The sequence below is a fragment of the Myotis davidii genome, unplaced genomic scaffold, assembly GCF_000327345.1.
Source record: "Myotis davidii unplaced genomic scaffold, ASM32734v1 scaffold2573, whole genome shotgun sequence".
Taxonomy (NCBI): Eukaryota; Metazoa; Chordata; class Mammalia; order Chiroptera; family Vespertilionidae; genus Myotis; species Myotis davidii.
Genome location: NW_006284359.1, coordinates 56219 through 71418, shown reverse-complemented (window position 1 = coordinate 71418; position 15200 = coordinate 56219). Strand labels below are relative to the sequence as shown.

The 15200-nt window shown below is 51.9% G+C and overlaps 1 protein-coding gene across 1 annotated transcript in view; it reads right to left on the bottom strand.

Annotated features, from left to right (window-relative positions):
- Positions 1–6153: 6153 nt before the first annotated feature.
- FAM3A (family with sequence similarity 3 member A) overlaps positions 6154–15200 on the bottom strand; it is a 9660-nt gene continuing 613 nt past the window's right edge. Inside the window, exons 2-10 of the mRNA XM_015571705.1 lie at positions 15115–15135; positions 14712–14784; positions 11885–11998; positions 11299–11322; positions 9813–9946; positions 8855–8905; positions 8228–8312; positions 8025–8151; positions 6154–6873 (exon numbers count right to left, since the gene is read on the bottom strand). Coding sequence (XP_015427191.1) covers positions 6778–6873; positions 8025–8151; positions 8228–8312; positions 8855–8905; positions 9813–9946; positions 11299–11322; positions 11885–11998; positions 14712–14784; positions 15115–15135 — 725 coding nt within the window. The 3' untranslated portion in view covers positions 6154–6777. The remainder of the gene's footprint in view (positions 6874–8024; positions 8152–8227; positions 8313–8854; positions 8906–9812; positions 9947–11298; positions 11323–11884; positions 11999–14711; positions 14785–15114; positions 15136–15200) is intronic.

Here is a 15200-nt window from a genome sequence, read left to right as displayed (position 1 = left end):
GCTGGGTGCGGCCTCAGGCGGCGCGCGAGCCTGATGTGAGTCGTCTGTGATCGTCGCCAGGGGCGCCCTTTCAGGACTGGGGCCCCAGTCATTCCTAAACACGCCACTCTGTGGGCAGTGGGCCCCCGACTTAGCTGTTAGCACAGCTGGGATGCCTCAGGTCAGGGTTCCGACCATGTTCCTTCTCCCGGCGCCCAGCCATGTAGTCTTAGGGCCGAGGCTCGTCCTAGTTCCATCGTCCTGCTGACTGCATTTGCTCTCCTTGACCCCTGGCACCAGTGGACTTGTCCACCTTTCAACACTATTTGGCGCCACTAGCAAGGTCCAGAGGATTCACAGAAAAGAAATGCAAATCAATGGCATAAGGATGGGCAAAAAGGTGATGAGGGTGGACACGGGAAGACAGTAAACAAGTCTAGAGTCAAGAGGATTTGCATGTTCCCAGAGGTGGCACGCAGGGCAATTGCATTCAGTCGGCCAGTGGGTCAGTAGCAACCCACTGCTCTTGTCACAGCTGTGATGGAGGCCATGGTCCCTAAAGTTGCAGGTACTTGCCCTGAGAGGCACACAAGACACATCGTTGAGAATGTGTAAAAAACCCACATCATCTCTACTTTCATTTGCATTTTCAAAGGAATATAATACTTTTTTAAAAAATATATTTTATTGATTTTTTACAGAGGGGAAGGGAGACAGAGAGTTAGAAACATCGATGAGAGAGAAACACCGATCAGCTGCCTCCTGCACATCTCCTACTGGGGATGTGCCCGCAACCCAGGTACATGCCCTTGACCGGAATCGAACCTGGGACCTTTCAGTCCTCAAGCCGACGCTCCATCCACTGAGCCAAACCGGCTTCGGCTCAAATGAATATAACACTTTTAATAAAAATGTATTAAATACATTTTATTTGAAAATTTCATATTTTATAAAATTTAGATTAGTATGTGCATATGATATGCATGTATATATACAGTGTGGGGTTGCATGCTCAAGAGGGTTGGATTTATGTGGGTGATCAAAAATACTCAGAGGCCAATAGCTCTAGGCTGTTCTTTAGTCCCAGGGGACCAGTAAGTTGTAAGCCATTTGCATGTGGACTTGGTGTCTGGGAACAGTTGCTACTGCCCATCTCAAGTGGAGTTCAGGGGTCCTGCTGGAAGCAGGCTGGCACACGTGAAAGGGCTTGGGTTGGCACATGCGGCATTGAGGACTGCAGCTTGCAAAAGTGTGGTGGGGGTCGGGCTGTCTGAGGACCGGGTAAAGCTGGCCAGAGGGATAAGGGGAATGGGTCCAGCGCAAGAGCAGGGTAAGAGATGTGTGCTTCCTGGAGGAAAACTGCGGTTTTTGGTTTATTTTTATGTGTTTTTTTTCCCCTTGCCCGAGGATATGTTTAATGATTTTGTGAGAGAGAGGGAGAGAGAGAGAGAGAGAGAGAAACATTGATGTGAGAGAGAGAAACACTGATCAGTTGCCTCCCATAAGAACCCTGACAAGGGATTGAACTCCCAATCTAGGTATGTGCCCTGACCAGGAATCGAACCCACAACCTATTGGTGTATGGGATGACACTCCAACCAATTGAGCCATGAACCAGGGCAAAACCTGTGTTTTTTTATTTTTATTATTATTGATTTCAGAGAGGAAGGGAGAGGGAGAGATAGAAACATTAATGATGAGAGAGAATCATTGATTGGCTGCCTCCTGCATGTCCCCTACTGGGGACTGAGCTCACAACCCAGGCATGTGCCCTGACCGGGAATCGAACCGTGACCTCTTGGTTCATGGGTGGACGCTCAGTCACTGAGCCCCAGCGGCCGGGTGAAACCTTTTTTTATATCCCAACTGAATGGGAATTGGTGCCAGGGGTCAAGGAGAGCAAATGCAGTCAGAAGGTTGCTCCCCATTATCGTCAGTGATTTCAGCCTTCCCTGAAAAGCCAGAGTGGGCTGCTGGGGTGTCTCACAGGAGGCAATTTGGAGGCTTTCTCTGTAGGAAAAAGGTGGGGCCAAATTAAAGGCAAGGTAATGTTTGCAGTTACTTTAACGGATTAATAATTTACTCCAGAAGAGGAGGAAGCTCTACAGATCAGTTAAGATAATCTAGTTTCAAAAGAGAAGTAGTCTAGACTGAGAACAGACAGAACAAATTATAACAGCTGAACCAGTACAAATGCACCTCAGATGGGAGACCTGCCACCTTATTAATAGGGTCACAATGGTGATCCTGAGAGCAGTTCCTACCTTCTGCTGCTCTGAGATAAATAAGCATGCATGGAAGTCATGTTCTATACAAGCACAAGGAGGGGATGTATTTGATCTTTTTTTAAAAAAATATTGATTTCAGAGAGAAGAGAGGAAGAGATAGAAATATCAATGATGAGAGAGAATCATTGATCAGCCGCCTCCTGCACACCCCATACTGGGGATTGAGCCTGCAACCCGGGCATGTGCCATGATTGGGAATCGAAATGTGATCTGGTTCATACGTCGATGCTCAACCACTGAGCCACACTGGCTGGGCTGGATGTATTTGATTTTTACAGGGAAGTGTAGTGCCTGCCTAGCATCAGGTCACAGTACCTCAATTTCCTTTGGGGGAACCATCTCTTCTTTACTCTCAGTACACAAGGCTTGCATGTGGATGACCCCAACATTTGACCTCTGGGGTAGGCATATGCCCAGGTGTAGCCAAACAGAGCCACACAGACTGATGCAAGGTAAGCCCATACCCCAGTCTGGACCAATGAGAGTCAGTCTCCAGGGACAAATAGAGGAACTATTGGGAAGGTGAGAGCTCTGTTTTGGCTGGGGTTGCCTCCCCCTACCTGGGGGAAACACATGTGTGAAAAGGAATAAAATACAGAGAAAAGCAGAGCCAAGAGATGGAGAGAGCCCATGTCCTGGTGACTTTAAAAATATATATATTTTTTATTTTTATTGATTTCAGAGAGGAAGGGAGAGGGAAATAGAAACATCATTGATGAGAATCATGGATCAGCCACCTCCTGCACGCCCCCTAGTGGTTGATCCAGCCTGCAACCCAGACATGTCCCCTTGACTGGAATCGAACCCAGGACCCTTCAGTCCTCAGGCAGATGCTCTATCCACTGAGCCAAACTGGCCAGGGCCTGGTGACTTTATTAGAGCTGGTATCACCTGTGGGCTTTGGGGTCCATTACAGGAATAATAAGTCCCCCTCCTGTTATTACTTTAAAAAAGTTTTTTTTATTGATTGAGAGATAGAGATATTTTGTTGTTCCACTTATTTATGTATTTACTAGAGGCTCAGTGCATGAAATTCCCTCAGACTGGCCTGCACCCTCTTGCATTCCAGGAGCCCTTGGGGGATGTCCAACTGACAGGGAGCAGACCTAAGCCAGCAGTTGGACATCCTTAGTGCTGCTGCGGAGGCGGGAGAGGCTCCCACCATGGCTGCTGTGCTTGCCAGCTGTGAGCCTGGCTCAGGGCTTCTGGCTGAGTGGTACTCCCCCTGTGAGAGTACACTGACCACCAGGGGACAGTTCCTGCTTTGACCATCTGCCCCATGGTGGTCAGTGTGCATCATAGCAACCAGTCGTCCCACCATTCGGTCGATTTACATATTGGCCTTTTATTATATAGGATTGGTTGATTCTTGTGTGTGCCAACTGGGGATTGAACCTGCAACTTTGGATATCAGGATGATGCTCTAACCCAGTGGTCGGCAAACTGCAGCTTGCGAGCCACATGTGGCTCTTTGGCCCCTTGATTGTGGCTCTTCCACAAAATACCACGTGCGGGCACGCACATACAGTGCGATTGAAACTTCGTGGCCCATGTGCAGAAGTCGGTACCCAGCCAGGGCTATTTACTTATTTTTTTAAAATACGTTTTTATTGATTTTAGAAAGAGAGGAAGGGAGAGTGATATAGATAGAAACATCGATCAGCCCCCTCCTGCACGTGCTCCACTGGAGATGGAGCCTGCAACCCAGTCATGTGCCCTGGGAATCGAATTGTGACCTCCTGGTTCATGGGATGATGCTTAACCACTGAGCCATGCTAGCCAGGCTCATTACTTATTTTTTGCTTATGCCAGTTTGAGTTGGGATTCTGGTACTTGTAACCGAGGATGTTGTAATGCCTAAAGGGGAGGGCTGTGAGTGGGGTGGGAGGACATCCTGGCAGAGGAGGACTGCAGGATAAAGTTTGACCTCCACTTTGGAAAGGCGGGCAGCTGCACTCCACACTGTCATCAGCTCCTAGCCTGCATGAGGCCAAGTGGGGGACAAAGCTGGCCTGCTGCTTCCATCTGTGTGACTCTGGTGACCCCCAGGGAGGGCACAGGCCCCTGAAAAGTTAGGAGCTGTCACTGGGGCTCAATCTTGCAGACATTTGGTGAATGTTTGGGGAAGGTTGGCAGTCACAGCAGTTGTTCGTATTCAAGAGGCATGGTGGGGACTCCAACCCACCCAGCCTTGCAGTACAGACCTTCAGTGAGGTTCCCTTTCATTTTATCACTGTGGTAGCCCCAATGGGTATACTGAGGTTTATTTACAGTATTCTATCTACTTTGGGGACTTTTGAAAATTTCCCTAATTAAAGGTTTAAAAATGAATACATGGCCCTAACCGGTTTGGCTCAGTGGATAGAGCGTCAGCCTGCATACTGAAGGGTCCCAGGTTCAATTCCAGCCAAGGGCATGTACCTTGGTTGCGGGCGCATCCCCAGTGGCGGGTGTGCAGGAGGCAGCTGATCAATGTTTCTCATTGATGTTTCTAACTCTCTATCCCTCTCCTCTCTGTAAAAAATCAATAAAATGTATTTTTAAAAAATGAATACATGTATGATACTATAATGGTAGCTACACATCATTATATATTTGTCAAATCCACAGACTACCACACAAGAGGGAACCCTAATGTCAACTGTGGGCTTTGGGTAATGATGATGTATGTAGTAACTCTCTGTACATTTTTGTTGTTAATCCTCACCCGAGTATATTTTTTCCATTGCTTTTCAGAGAGTGGGAAAGAGGGGGAAGAGAGAAACATCAATGTGAGAGAGACACAGTGATTTCCTCCCACACCACCCCAAACCAGGGCTGGGGATCGAACCTGCAATCAAGGTATGTGCTACTGACCAGGAATCGAACCCGTGACCCTTTGGTGCCTGGGCCAGTGCTCTTCCACTGAGCCACACCAGCCAGGGCTCACTGTACTTTCCGCTCAACTTTGCTGTGAACCTAAAACCCTAAAAAGGTAAGTCTAGACCTCGCTTGTTTAGCTCAGTGGTTAGAGCGTTGGCCCATGGACTGAAGGGTCATGGGTTTGGTTGCTGGTCAAGGGAATGTACCCAGGTTGCAGATTCGATCCCCAGCCCCAGTTGGGAGATAACCAGTTGATGCGTTTCTCTCACATCAATGTTTTTTTTCTCTCTCTCCCCCACTCCGTCCCTCCTTTCTACTATCTCTAAAAAGAAAAAAAGAAAAAATATCCTCAGGTGAGGATTAGCAAAAAAAAAGTAAAAAAAAAAAGTCTATGAAAAAATAGATACATGTACAGTGCTTGATACAGGGCCAGGTTGGGTGATCAGCATCTCCTGGGCAACACTCTATCCACTGAGCCAAACTGGCTAGGGCAGCGACTTCTCTCCCTTTTCTGACTCCATACTGTAGTACCTGCGCACCACCCCACCCCCGCAATGTGGTATTCCAGCAAAACTCCTGCTAGTTTCTTGCTGGTTCTCGTTCAATGACGGGAAATAGAACTAATCTGTGAGAAATGATAAAAGGTCCACATGACTCTGCCCTTTGCAGTCCTGATTTCAAAGGCACCCAAAGCTGAGTGCTGGGGGGACACACACTAGCTCCCAGGGAGGCTGGGTGTAGTGGGAGGCCCGGGCAGGATTTAATCCCCATCGGTGTTCCTACAGGCCTGTGCTGTGTGTGAGGGAGTTGGTGGGTTTCCTGTCCAGAGAGCAGAACTGTCTCTTTTGGGCAAGGATACGGGCTAGCAGCTGGCGAGCTGCTCTGCTTGCTACCTGAGTCCCAGCTCAGCAGGACATGTCCGTGGCAGAGTCCTGGAGACAAAGGCTGTCTGCTAAGGCCGTGGGGGTAGGTTGGCTGGGCCTCCAGGCCATATCCCTCTCCCAAGGACAACACCACCCGACTTCATGTTGAGTGCACACATTCCACTGGGGCACCAATTTATTAAGAAGTCACCTAGAAGCCGGGTCCTGTGACAAACTGCAGGAGCTGCCACCCACTGCACCAGGGCCCGTGACTAGGCTCACTACCTTACTGCCCTGGCCAGCCAGGCTCTAAGGCGGCCCCTTCCTACGGAGAGCGGGGCAGGAGGCAGCCAGGTAGGTCCCTGCCATGGGCCGCCAGATGTGGCTCACCGGAAGGAAACCCGTGGGAAACAGGACTAGTCTGCAGAGCAGTGAGCGGCTCTTGCGGAGAGGTTCCGGAAGTTGCCCAACCAGGTGGCTGTGCAGCCAGGGGGCGAGCACCCAGGGCCTTGGGAAGCGGGTGGGGGCTGACTAGGGAAAGCAGCCTTAGGAAAAGGAGATGGGGACCTGGGCTCCCCTGCCAAAGTACAATGAGACTGGCCATCGCAGTCCCCACCACCAGTCACACATGGGTCACCGCTCACGGCCTCGGAGCCCTGATGTGTTGAAGAAGAGAGCGCTCCTGGCCGGTGTGGGGTCGGGACTCAGCCCTGCGCTGGCACCACTTCTGCCTCCCCCTGGGCCAGGCACACGCAGCCTCCTTAGTCTGGTCGTCGCTTGGCTGGCTAGCTAGCCGTGCTTCTCCTTGGGATGCAGCCTTCCATCTCCAGCGCCTCGGGCCAGCCTTCATACTTGTTGGTGTGTCTGCTGTTCTTCACATGCTGCGGGGTCAAGGGAGCGGGGAGTCACAACCTCAGCCCTCATGCACCCGAGAAAGAACTGGCAGTGCCCCTGGGCCAGTGTCAGCCAACTGTGCACTCTCAGGGCACCCGCCCCCTCTGTCTGTCCCGGCACCTTGATCTTTCTCATGGAGAAATAGCCCTGGCTGCCCCGGCGTGACCTCCACAGGTGCAGTGAGAGGCCAACTCCTCTGCGCCTCTGTGGGCCTGGCACACGCTGGGGAGGGAAGGAAGGGGTCTGTCTGTATGCCTGTCTCTGCCCAGCCCACAGGAGCTGCTGGAAGTTATAGGAAGAGCAAGCTCAGAGGGAGTGTTTCTTCTTGGGGGGGTGGAGGGGGGGTGGGGGGTGGCTGTTAAGCTGCTCTTTTGGTAACCAGAAGCTTCCAGAAATCAATGGAGGCTATGTCTTTAGTCCTGCTTTGGGGAGCAGGGCTGGGGGACACCATGGCTTTCACAGAATGGGGAGCTTCCCAACAATGAGGATGGCACCTGGGGCTTCCCAGCCCCTCGCATGGGGCCTGACACGGGTGACCCCAGAGGAGCCGTGAGCCAGACAGCAGCCAGGCTGGTGCAGAAGGGCATGCAGCGTGAATCTGGGTATTGGGTTTCGGGAGGATGGGAGGACCAAGCATCTTGAAGATGTTTAGGAGGCGAGTTTCTTACTTGTGAGTGTTGCCAGTGTGTAACACTCGGAGACCCTTTAGGGCCTGGCCGGTGGGCTCAGTGGTTGGGCATCGACCTATGAACCAGGAGGTCATGGTGCGATTCTCGGTCAGGGCACATGCCTGGGTTGCGGGCTCGGTTCCAGGTCGGGGGCGTGCAGGAGGCAGCCCATCAGTGATTCTCTCTCTTCATTGATGGTTCTATCTCTCTCCCCCCTCCCTTCCTCTCGGAAATAAATAAAAATAAAAAAATTTCAAGAAATTAATACTTGAAAAAATAAAAGTAAAGACCCTTTAGGGTAAAATCCATACAGGAGGGGGCCAGAGTTGCCTTGGGTGGGGGTGTAGGGGCAGGATTTAGGGAAGGCCACAGCATGAACAAAGGGGGACCTCATGAGATGCAGGCAGAAAGCCCAGGCCAGCTCCCTGGTCTGGGAAGTGGAGTTGCCAGCCTCCCCCACCGCCCCGTACCTGCTCAAAGGGGCTCTTGTTCTGCACACCCTTGGCCCCCACAAACACCCAGCTGTCCCGGAAGGCTAGGTCCTTGACATTCTTGCTGCCCAAATCGCTGAAAAGCTTCCTGGTCTCTTCGTTCATCCTGCCACACAGAAGGAGAAGGTGTGAGTGGTCGCCATAGGAGGGCAAGGCTGAGGCTGGCCTGGGCAAGCACTTACTTGGTGGCGGGGTCGTCGTAAGATGCCACAAACACCAGGGTGCCTTCATGCAGTGGCCGAATAAACTTCAGAAGATCGTTGACATCTGGGGGCACAGATCCCGTGGAACACGGAGCATCAGGAACCACTGGGCTTCCCTCCCCCACCAACCCCTATTCTCTGAATGAGGACACTTAAAGTAGGGATCAGGCCAGGGACACACCCCACTAAGGGTGACAGGAACAAACTGGTATATGAAGCCAGGGCACTCCCCGTGGCCACACACCTGTCCCTGCCCCTGCCTTTTCCGAACCCAAGGAAGTGCTCGAGAAGCCCCCAGCAAATGGCCAGAGGAAGGGCAGTGTTTGCAGCGGTTCTCAACCTGTGGGTCGCGACCCCTTTGGCGGTCGAACGATCCTTTCACAGGGGTCGCCTAAGACCACCCTGCATATCAGATATTTACATGACGATGCATAACAGTAGCAACATGACAGTTATGAAGTAGCAACGAAAATAATTTTATGGGTGGGTCACAACATGAGGAACTGTATTTAAAGGGCCAGAAGGTGGAGAACCACTGGTTTAGGGGAAGGACACCCAGTCATTCTGTCACACAGTCAAAACTCGGGGGGCCAGGCGGCCACTCACCTCCTGCCCACATGTCGAAGGCCCGGGCCTCGATGAGCTCACCGCTGACCCCTGGATCAACAGGGAGGATGGGGTCTTCCTGGGCAAGCCAGCAGGGCAAACCCACCCTACCACCTCGGTCCTCCCAGACTAGGCTCACCACATGGCATGGTCACTGGGTGCAACCCTTCTAGAACCTTTTCAAATATCCCCCCATATCAGCCTGGCTGGTGTGGCTCAGTGGTTGAATGTTGACCCATGAACCAGGAGGTCATGGTTTGATTTAGATTCTTGGTCAGGGCACATGCCCGGGTTGTGGGCTCGATCCCCAGTAGGAGGCGTGCAGGAGGCAGCCGATCGATGATGTTTCTCTCTATATATCCCTCTCCCTTTCTATCTCTCTCAAAAATCAATAAAGGGAAACACTTTTTTAAAAAAGCAAAAAATATATATATGCCCCCATATTCCTGCCAACTATGCCCCTTATTCAGACAGCGGCGGCCCATCCAAGGCTGCAAAGCTTCTGCCTGGCATTTGAGGCCCTCCAGGTGCGCCCTTCAAATTCCTGGAAACTCCTAATTCTTTCCTACTATCATCCTTTTAAAAAATAAATACATATATTTTTTCTTGATTTCAGAGAGGGAGAGAGAGATAGAAACATCAATGATGAGAATCCATGATCAGCTGCCTCCTGCATGCCCCCCACTGGGGATCGATTCGGCAACCAGGGCATGTGCCCTGACTGGGAATCGAAATCGAGCCGTGATCTCCTGGTTCATGGGTTGACTACTCAACCACTGGGTCACACCGGCAGGGCTCTACTGCCACCATGCTTTTGTTCATTGAGTCACTTCTGTGGACCCTTGGGAATTCTGAGGGGAGGGGAAGGGAGGGAAAGGGAGGGGGTGAGGAAGGTCACAGCACAGCAGGGTTCCACTTTCTTCAACCAAACTCTGACCCCACATCAGAGGGAACTTACCATTCACCAGGGCAATGTTCAGTCCTCGACCCACGTTGTCCTTCACGCTGCTCATGAGCCTAGCAAGGGGACAGCCCTCAAGTGGCACGTCTGCTCCACTCTCCTGACCTTGCAGGTCTTCCTGGCCCGCGGCTCTGGGCAGGGACAGTAGGGGTGACCCATGGGCCTGGCCCTGGGTCATCCGAAGTCTGAGGGAGGGAGGTCAGGACCGGCCCATAGGGAGGTATGACTGATGACTGAGCAGGGGGCCAGTTTGGGGAGAGGACATGGCTCAGGCCAGGAACACCTCCAGCCATTCTGTATCCCCTGGGCCGCAGGCAAGGTGACAGGGACCCCTAGGGAGGCTTTTCTGCCACTGATCGGAGAAGAGAAAGGAGTAGCAGCTGGGAGGGCAAATGTACAGATGCGCGTACGGCCAGAACAGACTGAAGGAGAGCAGCGTGGCTCACTGGTTGAGCGTCAACCTATGAACCAGGGGGTCATGATTTGATTCCTGGTCAGGGCCCATGCCCGGGTTTCGGGCTCAATCCCCAATGTGGGGCGTGCAGGAGGCAGCCGATCAATGATTCTCTCATCTGATTTTCTATCTCTCTCTCCCTCTTCCTTCTTCTCTGAAATCAATAAAAATATGTTTTTTGAACAAAGAGAGAGAAAGCACTTGATTCCCATGGGGCAGAGGTGGAAGGACAGAAGGACAACCTCTGTCACAGGCTGTATTGTGTCCCCATAAAAGATATTTTAAAAATATATTTTTAATAAAGCAGCAGAATATTAACAAAAGGTGAAGCTGGGTACAATTCTTTGTCCTATTTTTTCCAATTTTCTATAGATTTGAAATTATTTCCAAGTCAATAAGTAAGAATAATTTTTTAAAGAATGTGTGCAATCATTTTATTAAACTGGTAATTTTATTTTCCTGGATTGATTTTATACCTTACCAATAAACACATTTATGTCCGCCCCCCCCCCCAAAAAAAATTGATTTTTTATTGATTTCACAGAGGAAAGGAGAGTGTGAGTGAGAGATAGAAATATCAATGACAGCTGATCAAAGTTTCTAACTCTCTATCCCTCTCCCTTCCTCTCTGTAAAAAATCAATAAAAATATATTTTTTTTAAAAAGAAATATCAATGATGAGAGAGAATCATTGATCGGCTGCCTCCTGCAGGTCCCCTACTAGGGATGGAGTCCTGACCAGGAATCAAACTGTGACCTCCTGGTTCATAGGTCGATGCTCAACCACTGAACCACACCGGCCAGGCTGGAATGGGAATTTCTATGCCTGTCCCACCAGTGTATTCTGGAAGCAGGGAACTTGTTTCCTAGGTTCACAGCATGCAAGCGGCTCAGCGGGCTGTATTGGCCAGTTTGGGGAGAGATAAGTGGAAACCAGAAACCCTGGAGAGCTGGGGGCAGGTAGGGTGTCACATAAGTAGGAGGAGGGGCAGGCCCAGAAGAGGGGCAGGGAGGTGACAGGAGCCTTACCTGCTGTCACTGAATTCTCTGGGCCTGTGGGGAGAGAGTTGTTTCTGTTAGAGCGGAGGCCTCCTGGCCTGCAGCAGGGCAGCCTGGCTCCATACCATGCAGTCAAGGTGGTGGAACAGCAGGCTCAGAGGCCGAGGGCTAAGCCAGGCTGATCTTGGCATGTTCTTGCTCAAGTCTAAATGATGTTCATATGCAAAGCTCCCTGCTCCAGGAAAAGGGTCAGTTGGAAATGTACAAAGTACTTAGGTCACTAGACACAAGGTGTAGAGTCCCCTCCTAATCTCAGAGCTCAGCAGAAGGTTGGCAGGGAGCAACCAGGGAGTCATCCCCAATGTTCAGCGGAAGTCCCTCTGCCCCTTACTCAAGCCCCGCCCACTCCAACTGGGCTCAGAACTAATCAGCAGGGATTTGCTGCTCAGCCCAAGCAACCTCCCAACCAGAAGGCTGTGCTGGATGCCAGGAGACAGACGGAGGAAGAGAAAGGAAATCCAGGCCCCTCCCACCCCCAGCCTGAGCCTCAGCCCACGGGCCCAGGTGGCCACCATGGGGACCTCTGTAGCCAGGCAAGGAAGAGTCCCACACTCACTGGTGAAGAGTTGCTGGATGCGAGAGAAGCCACTGCCAGGCCCACCCAGGAAGATGCTGACTATGATCCAGGTGAGAGCCACGGTCACAATCAGGGCCACGATGCGGAGGGGACCTGGAGGCAGGACAGACAAGGCAAGGCTACCTCAGATGCCAGTGAGCTCCAAATGGTCCCAGGGCCTCTCGCAACCAGATCTCCCCATCCACTTGGGATGAAGTGACTGGAGGATGGGAAGGTAGAGACCTGTGGCCGGGTGGTCGGAGGGGGGCAGCACCAAGGCTCTCAGTTTGGTTTCCCTGGGGGCAGGTGCTGGGGCCTTCCAGAACTCGCTGCTCAAGAGGGCTCTCACACTCCCCCAGGAGCACCCACCCTCCTGCTCGAGGCTGCCAATATCTGTGATGAACCCATCACATCCTCTTTTTCTCCTGTTGTGATGGAGGAGGAGCTCCCTAGTCCTTTTGAAGACCAGTCCCTTCACCTGCTGTGACGTGGATCCCTAGCTCTCCTCCCTGTTCAGGTGTTTTGTTTTTTTAATTTTTTAAAAATTGATTTCATCCTAACCGGTTTGGCTCAGTGGATAGAGCGTCAGCCTGCAGACTGAAAGGTCCCAGGTTCGATTCCAGTCAAGGGCATGTACCTTGGTTGCGGGCACATCCCCAGTGGGAGGTGTGCAGGAGGCAGCTGATCGATGTTTCTAGCTCTCTATCCCTCTACCTTCCTCTCTGAAAAAAATCAATAAAATATATTTTAAAAAAAATTGATTTCAGAGAGGAAGGGAGGGGGACAGAGAGATAGAACCATCAATGATGAGAGAGAATCATAGATTGGCCGGCTCTTGCACGCCCCCCACTGGGGATTGAGCCTGCAACCCGGGCATGTGCCCTTGACCAGAATCAAACCCAGGGGACCCTTCAGTCCGCAGGTCGACGCGGTGTCCACTGAGGCAAACTGGCTAGGACCCTGCTCAGGTTTCTTGTAATAGCAATCATCCCATCTCTGTCTTTCTCTTCTATTTTCAACATCTCTCCTCCTGCCCTAGCCGGTTTTTCTTAGTAGAGCGTCAGCCCGTGGTCTGAAAGGTCCTGGGTTCGATTTCTTTTTTTTTAAAATATATTTTATTGATTTTTTACAGAGAGGAAGGGAGAAAGAGAGTCAGAAACATCGATGAGAGAGAAACATCGATCAGCTGCCTCCTGCACATCTTCCACTGGGGATATGCCCAAAACCCAGGTACATGCCCCTGACCAGAATCGAACCTGGGACCTTTCAGTCCGCAGGCCAACGCTCTATCCACTGAACCAAACCGGTTTCGGCCTGGGTTCAATTTCAATCAAGAGTGTGTGCCTCGGTTGCAGGCTTGATCCCTGGCCCTGGTTGGGGTGCGTGGGGGAGAAAGGCAACCAATTGATGTCTCTCTCTCTCTCCCATCCCTCCCTTCCACTATAAAAAATATCCTTGGGTGAGGATTAACAAAAACAAACAAAGCTCGCTGGCATGGCTCGGTGGTTGAGCATCCACCTATGAACCAGGAGGTCACGGTTTGATTCCCGATCAGGGCACATGCTCGGGTTGTGGGCTCGATCCCCAGTGCGGGGCATGCAGGAGGCAGCTGATCAATGACTCCCTCTCATCATTGATGTTTCTCTCTCTCCCTCTCCTTTCCTCTCTCAGAAATCAATAAAAAATATATTAAAAACAACACCCACAACAACAACAACAAAACCCAACTTGTTTCCAAGGCCACCTATGACATTCTTGGTGTCAACTTCCCGGGTCACTTGTCAGCCCTGATCTTTCTGGGCTTCTCAGTTGACTGCCCAGGCCAGCCGTGGGCAAACTACGGCCCGTGGGCCGGATCCGGCCCGTTTGAAATGAATAAAACTAAAAAAAAAAAGACCGTACCTTTTATGTAATGATGTTTACTTTGAATTTATATTAGTTCACACAAACACTCCATCCATGCTTTTGTTCCGGCCCTCCGGTCCAGTTTAAGAACCCACTGTGGCCCTAGTCAAAAAGAGTTTGCCCACCTCTGGGATAGGAGGAAAAAAAAAAACAATTCCCTGCTGGCTTCCAGAACAACACACGCTGGCCCATCCTCATTGCTTTATCCTCCTCCTTTACCCTCCCCTGAAAAATCTAGACTTTCCCAGGCTTCTGTCTCAGGCTGTCTTCTCTGCCTACTCTACTCTTCTTCCTCTACCCTCCTATAGGTGCTCTCACCTACTCCCGGCCTTGAATCAACCCCCCAGGGAGCAGTGGCACCCTATTTTTTTTGCCCCAGCCTTGAGGCTACACCCTCCCGGCCAGTTCCCCACTGGCTCACTCCACTGGAATGCATTCATAATGTTGCAACCTTACCAGGTATGAACTCTAATTCTTGAGTTCTGCTTTCCATCCCCCAAGCGGTCCCCTCCTAATCCACATTCAGCCTTCGTTATCCAGCCACAGCAGGGCTAGCACTAGAGGTTCATATTCAACCCCACAGCCACTTGGGTCAGTTTCTCCTTTAAGACCACTACCTCTCCACCCAGCCTCCCTGCTCCCAGGAGCCTCTCTCCCACAACTTGTTTTCCGAACATCAACCAGTTGCCGGAGGTGGTAGAAATTCACTATCCTAATCCTCATCTCACAGCTCGGGGAGCTGAAATGCTCGCAAGCGAAAGGATTTGTTCAAGGTCCTGGAATGAATGCTTGTGCATAGTCCTCCGTTTGCAAAAGCAAACCCAGCGGTCCACCTGGGCCCCTCCAGCTGCAGTCCCCTGGACACCTGGGCCAGCGGGGTCTCCTTTCCAACTTCCTCCCGTTCACTGTGGAAGCCACCCACCTGCCAACCTCATGTCCACGTCTCCCGCTGGGTTGGGGCCGCCGGCAGGTGAACTGTTTGGGGACCGTGCGCTCTGGAGGCAACAAAGCAGAAGAGCAGGTTTGGGTGGGGGTCAGGGATGAGCCAGAGCTGGGCCCCTGCGGCGGGACGGGCGCGATCGGTGCACCGACTTGTTCAAATACCTGGCCAGGCTCCGGGGAACGCGGAGAGAAGCCCTGTCGGGACAGGAGGGGGGTCTCGGAAACGCGTTGGCTCGAGGTCGATCGTGCCTGCGGAGCCTCTGGGGCTGGGAAATGAAAGTGGTTCTCTCGGACGCAGGCCCCTCCCCTGGGAGGCCCCGAGCTCAGGCCGCGCCTCCGGGCCCGGGGGCCTGCGACGGGGGCTGGGCCGGCCGGAGACTTGCCTAGCTGTGGGGAGATGCGACCTCAGTCGGGGGTGACCCTGTCAGGCCGGCCGCGCCGCCCTCCTCTGCCAAGGAAGGAGAGAGCG